The following is an 11,532-nucleotide window of genomic DNA, read 5'->3' on the forward strand; positions in this document are numbered from 1 at the left end:
GTTTAATTATAAATAAAAAATAAAAATTAATTATAAAAAGTTAATCAAATTTAACACTTCCTTTATTTAAATCAACTATTATTTTTCCATGTTCACCTAATTGCTGATATTGTGTGTAAAGTTCATTAATGCTCATTGGTAAATTCACTTGATAAAGCATAACGTTCAACTGTTGACGACTAAACCCACTGAAAATGAAAAGGGTTGATAGATTTGATTTAATGTTTGTGTTTAATGCTTTGAAGTATTGAACAGCCATAAGAATGAACACTGAATGTGTCGACATTGAGTTAATAACTGATTAAAATATGATTTCTCATTTGTTATTAGTTTTGATTTCACGCATCATCTAGAAAAATGAGTGAATGCAAAAATTCTCTATCAAAATTTGAAATAGAAAGTGTTTCAAATAATTCATCCCGTTGTTTATCAATAATTTTATCCTCTAATCCTTGCTTCTTGATTGTATTATATAATTCTTTATACATTAAAAAGTTTTTTAAATAATCTTCTGCTTCTTCTTGTGATAAATAAATAATTGGAATTTTGATTAAATGCTTTAAAGATTCAAATGTATCATCTGAAGGTGAACCTGAACGGTTGATATAAATTAACACATGTGAATAGGGGGAAGTGTTAGCAATAATGATAATTTGTTTTAATATCGTTAATGTTTTACCTTTATTTTGTTTACCAATTGCTGCAGTGATTGAATTTAAGTAACATTCAGAATATGGAATTTTCATTAATTTTTCCTTAGATAGAGCATTTCTATTATCACTCAATGCTTCATTAATCATATCATCTACGTATGTATTATATACTCCTGCTAATTCTTCATAAGAATTTAAATCCATTTAATCAAAAATAAATTTATAATTTTAAACATTTCTATTCATCAATATTTCATCATATGAACTTCTATACTGTGGGTGGTGTACCTGTTGGATGATATTTCAAACCTTCATCCGGTGTCCATGTCCAATATGTAGTCCTAGTAAACCAAACCTGAGGAGGATTTGTCACTTTTGAACAGTAAGTGTCATTTTCACCCTGAATGATTGGATAAGCTTTCACTTGTACTGTAACTTGTGAGTTGAAAGTTTCTAATCCATCAAAGAATATACCCGCTCCATCACGTTGAACTGGAATAGTGCATAAGAATGAAGTTTGGTCTTTCCATGTTCTAGCTAATGGTGTGCCATCATCTCATTCAGTGGTCTAGTTAATGAGTCCTCGTATTCTTCCGTGCATTCATTCACTCCATCTAAATCAGAAGCTTGAAGCATACGTGTAAAGAATATGTCACCCACTGTGGTCATCGCTTGATCGGGGAAGTTTCTGGAATCTATAGTGACCTGAAGACCTCGAAGCATTGGATTTTCTAAAACTGTTCTTTGCATTGCATTCTTCGGAAATGTAACACAACATCTGTAACATTATGAAGAGCGTATGAGAAATCTGAGCTGATACCTTCAGGAGTGATGCAACCTCCATTTAGTGAACGAACGTCAATATGTTGAGCTGGAATCATGAATGGATCTTCCTTACTAATAAACGTGGTATTGCTTTAACTGATTCTTCAATTAAACCGTATCCTGGTGTAATGCATTTATCCTCTAAAACTTCCATCTTTGTGCATGAAATAATAACGTCATCAACTGTTGCGTCAGCAGATGTAGCGGCTAAGCTTGTAATTAATTTGGCAGGAAGTCCGATTTGTTGGAATTTGCGATCATATTTATAAACATGATTCATAATCTTTTCATAATTTTCATCAGTTATCTTTTCATAAACGTAATTTTGTAAATCAGCAACTCTTAACGGGTCAACCTGACAAAATACTAAAGTATCCCTGAAAACATAATATTTAAGAATGATTTCACCAAATGATTTAGGATAATCATCGAACGCCTGAAATGCTAACAAATCATTTACCGGAATAATCATATCAAAAGTGATATCAACTTCTTCATTTGCTTTCTTGAAAACTTCTGAAGGGTCAATATATTTACCACATACTGAGTTATCATATTTTTGAACATTATTATATAACGAATGAACAAACTTTTTAACTTTCCTTTCTGATTTTGGTTTATATGTTGCAAATGCGAAAGATTCACGGGCACAATCCATCTGAAGATAACCGGCATCACCTCTTTCGGTTTCTACTTCTAATTGTTTAAAGCTTTGATTTGATGATTTGTAACCAACGAATAAACGCATGCATTTAAAAGCGGCATCACATGTGAAAGCTTTATTTGAAACTAGAGTTGCTTTAACTTTGCGTTTAATATATGTGTCACCTAATTGGTTCACATCATGAGCCGGATTTGTAATTCTTAAATGAGTTTGTTTATCATCAAAATATGGAGCATCAGAGTCATAGCATGAACTTTCAAGTTCTCTATAATATCTTCTTCCATCATTCTTTGCGAATATTTCATTTATCTTTTCGAATGAATGAAACACATTTCCATTAATCGGTTTAGTGTTTGGCACTAAATAGTTAGTCGTCATTTATTAATAAATAAAAAATCAAAATTAAAAGATGAAAATGAATTTTTAATTTTAATGAAATAATCAACTATGGCTGCAGGATTCTTTAAGAAACTGTGGGATAAAGTAAAAAGAGGAGCGCATAAAGTTTGGGAAACAATGAAGAAAGGAGCAAATTGGATATTTAAGAATAAAGAAGCAATTAGTGACGTTGCTGAATCAATAACACCAAAAGCTGCCCCAATAAGAGAAATATTAAATAAAGGAGAAAAAGTTTATCAAAGACTACAACCGATACTAAGATAAAAATAATATTTATTTATTTTTCCACTATCTACCTATTTTATTAAGTATTCCTTCAGCAATTCCACCAATTGCGTTACCTGCTTGTGCTCCCATCGCCGGATTACCTGCTTTAGTACCTAATACTCCACCTATGATAGTTCCTGCCGTTTTCGCTACTGGTGCCAAAAAGTTTGCAACAGGGTTTAATAACTTTTTATAAACCCAACCTGCAGCTTTCTTAATTCCATCCCATAATTTTTTAAAGAATCCTGCCGCCATTTCTGATTTAATATTAATTAAAAAATATATTTCATCACTTATATTCTAATTTTTATTTAATGATAAATGAAACCATTTTAAAAATAAATGAAACAGAGGAAGAAATAAATGAAAGTGAAAATGTTCAACAAAAAATAAACGTTGTTAAACCAATTACTGAAATAAAAATTTTTTCATCTGTTGAAGAATTTAATGAATTATGCTAACAATAAAAAATTATTTGAAGAATTGACAACGTGTAAATTGAATAAAATGTTTAAAGTTGATGGATTCAAAATTTCAAAAATAAAAGGAGTGGTTAGTTTGAAATCTATTCCTCAATCAAGAATCACCTCATTAATGAAAATAGATGATTTAACAAAAAGAATAGAAGAGATTGAAGAAAGAATGAATCAAATAATTGATTTCATAAATTCAAATAATCATTAGCTTCTAATTTATTTTTCTCATTTATTTTTCATTCATGAAAATAATTATTTCTAATTTCTTTTACTCTCTCGTACATACTAGATTTAAAGAATTCAGAACATTTTCCATAATCTCCTAAATGTTTTCTTATCCCTAACGTGTGCCAGTTATTATATGAAACTGAATAAACTTTATCTTTATCTTTACACCTTTCATCACTTCCAATATATTTATATCTCAGTTTTGATTTAGCATTTTCATATTCATTAACGTTTAATAATTCACAGTCTTCCTTTTTAAATAAATGTTTTATGTATTCAGGATTTAATACTCTACGTTTATATGCTCCTAACTTAGTTCTAAAGGTTTTTCTACAAAATTTAGGAATTCCATCCTCTTTAATGTCATCAATGATTTCCATTTCATTATTTTCAATTTCTTCTTCTCGTTTATGAGGTCTTTGATTATGACTCCATTGATTCCATGAAATTAAATATTCTTTATCATTATATTTATACCTCATTAGCTTATTTTGGCTTTCATATTCATTTAATAATTCACAATCTTCATTTTTAAATTGAAGTTTAACCCATTCAGGATTTAAACAATGTTTAATTAATCGCGGAATATCTGACATCATCTATATATAGCTTCTTTTATAAAAGATAAAAAATAAATTATTTTAAAATTAATGTTAATTTTTTTAATGTGTTTATAAATTATATTTTAATGCATCGTCTATATATAGATGTAACAAAAAAAGTCACTAAACCCTTTCACATATACTACTATTGTTTTATGGAATTCTCTTTCTTTTTGTATTTATCATTGTTTTATGATATTCTCTTTCTTTTTGTATTTATCATTGTTTTATTGGATTCTCTTTCTTTTTGTATTTATCATTATTTTGTCAAATTCTCTCAATATTGATGAATGCCCTCTTAGTATTGCAATCAAATCGAAATCAACAGAAATTGTCAAAATCTTAGTTGAACATGGTGCAAATGTTAACATGAATTTTTTTCTCTTTCTTTTCATATTTATCACTATTTTATAGAATTTTCTTTCTTTTCATATTCATCATTGTTTTATGGAATTCTCTTTATTTTAATATTTATCATTGTTTAATGTAATTCTCTCAATATTGATGAATGTCCTCTTAGAATTGCAATCAAATCTAATTCAACAGAAATTGTCAAAATCTTAGTTGAACATGGTGCAGATATTAACATGAAACTTATTCTCTTTCTTTTCATATTTATCATTATTTTATGATATTCTCTTTCTTTTTGTATTTATCATTGTTTTATTGGATTCTCTTTCTTTTTGTATTTATCATTATTTTGTCAAATTCTCTCAATATTGATGAATTCCCTCTTAGTATTGCAATCAAATCGAAATCAACAGAAATTGTCAAAATCTTAGTTGAACATGGTGCAGATATTAACATGAAACTTATTCTCTTTCTTTTCATATTTATCATTGTTTTATAGAGCTTTCTTTCTACTCATATTCATCATTATTTTGTCAAATTCTCTCAATATTGATGAATGCCCTCTTAGTATTGCAATCAAATCGAAATCAATAGAAATTGTCAAAATCTTAGTTGAACATGGTGCAAATGTTAACATGAATTTTTTTCTCTTTCTTTTCATATTTATCACTATTTTATAAAATTCTCTTTCTTTTTGTATTTATCATTGTTTTATAGAATTCTCTTTATTTTAATATTCATCATTGTTTTATGGAATTCTCTTTCTTTTTGTATTTATCATTGTTTTATGATATTCTCTTTCTTTTTGTATTTATCATTGTTTTATTGGATTCTCTTTCTTTTTGTATTTATCATTATTTTGTCAAATTCTCTCAATATTGATGAATGCCCTCTTAGTATTGCAATCAAATCGAAATCAATAGAAATTGTCAAAATCTTAGTTGAACATGGTGCAAATGTTAACATGAATTTTTTTCTCTTTCTTTTCATATTTATCACTATTTTATAGAATTTTCTTTCTTTTCATATTCATCATTGTTTTATGGAATTCTCTTTATTTTAATATTTATCATTGTTTAATGTAATTCTCTCAATATTGATGAATGTCCTCTTAGAATTGCAATCGAATCTAATTCAACAGAAATTGTCAATTTCTTAGTTGAGCATGGTGCTACAATTCGAATTATTCTATATTGAAACAAAAAATAGTATATTATTTGAAAGATATTGCAAATATTATAGAAAAATTGATAAAAAAAATATAATTTTATAATTATTGTTAAAGGAGTGTTTTTCGTTATCTAGTATCAGAAAGCCAAGAAGGAGGTTCGTACTGAAAATTAGGGCCTCGTTTTTGACCTTCTTGGATTCATGGGATCTCATATTGATGCGAAGCTAGTATATTAATGGTATGGACCCTGAAAATATATGAGTAAATCGGAAATTATGAAATGGGTGTTATTTTCATGGTTCATGCACAAAGTTGAAAATTATTTATTAAACACCTCAATAAATATGCACAAATCCTGAAAATTGATTATCATATTATTTGTTGGAATTTGATGCAGGAATTAATTGTTAAACCTTTTATATGTGTATCGAGATCTGAAACATTGTTAACAATTCAATAAGATTCAAGAATTAGTCTAGATGATATAAACTGTTATATGATATTAAATTGGAATCAATTGTGAGATTGAGAGATCAATTCTCTGGTATCGCTTGAAATCAGACATTTTCACATGTTCACATAGAGTCTCTAAAGATTCTTTATTCCGATGATACATGAATAACGATCTGATTTCTTAAAATATCAGGATCCTTTTGTCACATTTTGTTGGATGGAGGCGAAAGATTTTAAGCAAAATATGCAAGAGGTCATTACAATTGCACCGCCTCTAATTGAAAAACAACAAACAGTGAAATTTTTAAGAAGCTTAATATCTTTTTTCGGACAAAATCCATTCGAATTACAAATTTCAACTGATTATGATAAATACAACAAGAAACCAACACCACCTGAAAAAAAGAAGTTTAAACAAAATGTCACTAATCCAATTCGATTCTTAACAACCGGAAAAGATTGTTTAGTTTTTGATTATTTAGAAAAACATCCAGAAGTATGCCCAGTTGCAACTTCATTTGCAGCTGCTCATCAATTTTGCGCCATTCTTAAGCCATTTGCAGTTAGTTCCTACATTTCATTTATTCTCTGTTCTGAATGCACGGAATTATTAGAATATGCTCTGTTCAAACTTCCAAAACCAAAGAAGAAAAAGAAACAGGAGCGTGTTCCTCAAGCAATCGTTCAGATAAGATCACCAGAAACCAAATCCTTCTTTGAAACAAATTTCAATAAAGAACAAATCGTCAATAAAAGCGATTTTAACATACGTCTTCTTTCATGTCCGACATCTTTCGCTGCAGATATGCAATGCGTTTACATCGGACAAGTGAACTCAATGATAAAAGTGATTCCATTTCCTCATAAGAAGCTCAGCATCTTCCCATACTCAATTCCCGTCATGCTACCACCAGATGAACCATTTTCATTAGTGATTGCTAACTCAAAACTCTACGTCGTCAATGAAGATTGGGTTCAAATAATAAATCCAATTACATTCAACTATACAAGCGTCGAAAACACCTCACAAATACTTCAACCACCAGTATGTTCCGATATGCACTATATTTACTCCTATAAACCAAGCCAAAAAACTGTATATATTTTCGAACCCAACGGACTTGTCATATCCAACATACATTCGATCAAACTCAATACTACAGTCAGTATCGGTGATTGTCCGATGGTTACTGATGGCACAACGATCGCTTTTTACTGGAAATCAAAGATTTACACATTTTCACTTGCCACAGGCTGCCAAATTGGCGAAAGGAGCAGCGACATTGATTTCAAGTGTTGGACGATCAATCCCTTCCTCCAACGTTATGCATTTCTAACAGAATCAGAGTGTATTTCTTCAGAATGCCATGAATACCTTTGTCCATGGATAAAAGGCACTCTTTTCCCATTACAGAACAATAACATTGTTGAATCCCTTCTTATTTGCAACTTCCACCATCAGCCACGATTCACTTCTGGAGAACCAAATTTTGCCTTTTCAATTTTACAAAAATTTATTTTGGAAAAAGACGAAAGAGGCATTTCCATGATTCTTGACACTTTGCTTTGGATGCCATCCCTTCTAAACCAAGTTGTTACAACATTGGATGCCACGTTCATCGAATTCTCCGACAATCTCAAGAATCAGGCAATTTATTTCTATTGTTTGGCTTCTTTGAACGGAGCAAATGTTTCGTCTGTTTATATAATAGAAAACTACCTTTTGTTACATCCATCTCCTTACATGATTTACGTCTTCCCAACTTTCTTCGATTTGACAAAAATAAACGTGACACCAAAAGCGGTTAACAAGATGATGTCATTTGTAATTGATACATGGGATTTCTATCCTACGACTTCCTTGTATTTTATATGTAATTTCATGAAGAGATACTTCGAAAATTCGACTCCAAATGAATTTAATTTAGTTTGGGAATCGTTTAAGAGAATCATGACAACGATTATTCATGATGTCAATGACATAATCAAGTTCCCGAAGCAGATGCCAGTGTTTTACTCATCATCGTCAATGAGAGCGTGGAATGAAGTCCTTTTGTTCATTTTCTCTCATAAAAAAATGTGGTCAACATATTCTTCAATTTTAGTTGATGTTCTATCGTTTTCTATTGTACCTCCAAAGACGACTGATGAAATAATTACGGGAATGATACATAGAACTTTCTATCTCTTGATTTGTATCGCGTTTTGCCAGCCAATTGTCAAACCGTTTGAAATTTTTACTCCTGAAAAGTTTTACAAAGATTTTCCTTCAATTTTTGATAAAAAGGATCCGGAAATCGACCAAACAATTTGTAAACTCATAAATAAGATTTATGATTACAAAGACGATAAAACTTTGGCACTTTTATTTCATAGAATCCGTCACTTTTTGTCATTTAATCCAAAGAACACGAGATTTTTAGCTCCGACTAAATTTGATCCGGAAGTAAACTTCTTAGGCGATGGATTGATTCCTTACTTGAAAGATGGCAAAGTACAGAACTTGCAGTTGTATTCTAACCCTAATTTACTCAGTTTGTTCATTTTAAAATTTTCTGATGATGTTTCGGTTTTGTCACCTCACCATCAATTGATTGTTTCCATTTTGGAGAAACAAATCAACAGAAACAAAGACAATCTGCTGAAATTGCAGAAGAATATCTTCTCAAGGTTCATGAATTTGTTCGTTTATCCTTTCTTTTTGGATTCCGAAATCCTCCAGAAATTCGAGTTCAAATTGGAGGCACCAGAAATCCTGATTTATCCCCCTGAAATATTTGATTACTTTAGATACAAAAAAGTGACAAATATTCCATTCTTGACATCTGTTGAACTTCTCGTCAATCCGTTCATCGAACCATTGCTGTTACATGACTATTCAGTGTTCACTTCACCTGAAAATGAGTCACTTTTGTTCAAAAACGTTTATTTGGCATTAATTGCTGTTTCTACAGGATATAAGTTTGAAGTTGAAAAATTGACGGTTTTATTCAAATCTTTTATATTGTTTGGATCACCAAGGATTGTCGACACACTTCTAAAACTCGCAGACAAGACAATGAATGAAAATGAAAGTACAATGGTTTTTGTAAAGTTCTTAATTATAATTGTTGATGAATACTTCGACAAAATTTCGACAAGATTCGTTTACAAACAAAATACGATACAAACCGTTTTTACAATTATTTCTTTCTTGAAGCGCATGTTCAACAAATTCTCTTCCATCAGAGAATTCATGTTGCAAACAGCTGCTTTGCATCCAATTGTTACTTTCGCTGTTTTGAATAATTCTTTGGAATGTTTGAGAGAAGGTGTCACGTTTAAGTGTATTTTATCGTCATTTACGGGCGTGGAAGGAAAAATCAAATCTTTTGATGAAATTGAAAATAAAGCGGTTGCTATCGTTGACGATAAAGAGTATGAAATTGAAATTGACAACTGCGAAGATTTAGTTGTAAATTGCGAAGTCAAAGTTGATTTGAACTCAATTTCTGACATTTCCAATTTGATTTATTTGTTCAATTATCAGTACAAAGAAGAATACAAAGACATATTTAGATTGGCTTCAATTTTGGAATTTGTCAAAACCGAAAAGTTCACTTCACAAATTTCACAACATGTCAATTTAGATTTCCTTAAGAATTGTTTCTCAGAAGGTTTCATTCATTCACAGTCCTTCCAGAACTTCTTTTCCTCATTTTCTCTTGCAACAACGTGCAAGAATGATTTCGGATTTTCTTCAACATCCAAATTGACAGAATATCCTTCAAACAAAGGAATTTTCATTGTCAATAATGGAAGCGCCGTCTTCACTTCATCGGCCATTTATCCGCGTGCCAAGTTTGAAATGATTTTGGAGACACCGAAATCCTCGAAATCGAAATCACAAGTTTCGATAAATATTTACGCTGAAAGTGATGTTCCAAAAGCACTTTTAACATGGAGTAAATCAATCAAACTTGGGCCAGAAGAAAAGTTTACTATTAAGACTGTTCCAGAACAGCTTCTTTTGGATGTAAATTCCACAATGATTTCGATTTCTCCTTCAGTTTCAAAGATTTTTATCGTTTTTACTTTGTCAGAAGGAGCAACTTTGAAATACGACGTAAATGTCGATTCAAAGATCTTCAAGGTTTCACAGAAAATGTCAGGAAATATCTTGAGATTTTCACCGAACCATCCAGGTGTTATACCACCACTTCAAAAGATGTTCTTGCTGGCAAAATCTTGCGAAACAAGTTCCCAAATTTCTTTCAGAATCAAACAAAAGATTTTGTCACTTTTATATTTGTCCGGACTCCATCCTTTGAGTACAGAAGAGATTATATCTATTATTCCTATTGCAAATCCATATCCTCTTGAATCATCCATTATTGATTTCGGTCTCCAGAGTGGTTTCGAATCTCTTCCGAAAGAATTTTTCAAGAAAATTTTGAATGATTTAGATTTCGATGATTTCTTCGAAAAATTCAAACATTTCGGCTTCAAACCATCATCAATCAAGCCAACAAACTCTGCTGTTATGTTCCTAAACGAAACAGATAATTACCAATGTCCAAATTCTTTCATTTTGACTTCTGACACTTTGAAATTTACAAAACTGAAAAGTGACAATCTCAAATTTGAGAAAGAATCGATTATTATTCCAAGAAATGCCTTCCATGGCACATTCCTTGATATTTTGATCATTACTAAGCATCTTTTGATCAAATCATTTGTAGCGAGAAAACTTCCAGAAGTTCTAAAATTCATAAAAAAGAACATGGAAATTAAACCTCCTATTTACAAGAAATTGAAATCGAAAGGAAGGATATTCTTACCGTGGTATCCAATACAAGAATACGACATTCAAGATTGCTTCGAGAAAAGCAACAACAAGAGTGAATTGTTGAAACAAGTAACTACATGGAAAACATTCCATAATTATGAATTGTTTTATGCTCCAAATTTACTTTTGTCATCTTTCTCGAAAGAAATTGTTGATTTGGCTAAGAAGAACATAACGAAGAAACCAGTTTTCTATACATCAAATGGAAACAGCAATTTGTACAATGAAGATATTAGTTATCCTTCTTTGGAAAGAATCAACTTTTTGATTGAAAACAAACTTGATTATTTCACTGTCATTGACAAAATGTCTTGCGAATTGAAGGAAGATTTTGGAGTTGTAATTGACAATTTCCAGTTCACGAGTAATGTGACAATGAATTTGTTCCAAGAATTCATAAAGAATGAGACAAAATTCACTGTTTCATTGCTGTTTTATGTATCTAAATCTGAATTAGATGATGTTGTATACGTTTATGATTCAGAAGAACGTGAATTAATTCAAAATAACAGAGATGAGTCTTATCTCATTGTTGGAAAGTTTGAGAATTATGATTTATTCAACTCATCACTCTATAGGTTTATCCAAAAGAAACTTGAGTTATTGTTTGTTTAA

At 30.5% G+C, this 11,532-nt stretch overlaps 2 protein-coding genes across 2 annotated transcripts, besides 1 other annotated feature; both read left to right on the plus strand.

Annotated features, from left to right (window-relative positions):
* Positions 1 to 740: part of a mobile genetic element that runs on past the window's edge.
* A 5,593-nt stretch (positions 741 to 6,333) lies between these two features.
* Positions 6,334 to 9,151, plus strand: TVAGG3_0597580 (uncharacterized protein; the record flags this gene model as incomplete). Its single annotated transcript, XM_001304482.2, has 1 exon — positions 6,334 to 9,151. A coding segment is annotated over one exon (2,818 nt), but the record flags the coding sequence as incomplete, so codon positions are not given.
* A 452-nt stretch (positions 9,152 to 9,603) lies between these two features.
* TVAGG3_0597590 (uncharacterized protein) lies at positions 9,604 to 11,532 on the plus strand (the record flags this gene model as incomplete). Its single annotated transcript, XM_001304483.2, has 1 exon — positions 9,604 to 11,532. One exon carries the CDS (start codon positions 9,604 to 9,606, stop codon positions 11,530 to 11,532), a length of 1,929 nt encoding a protein of 642 aa, XP_001304484.2.

Source organism: Trichomonas vaginalis, chromosome II, assembly GCF_026262505.1.
Source record: "Trichomonas vaginalis G3 chromosome II, whole genome shotgun sequence".
NCBI classification, from domain to species: Eukaryota; Parabasalia; order Trichomonadida; family Trichomonadidae; genus Trichomonas; species Trichomonas vaginalis.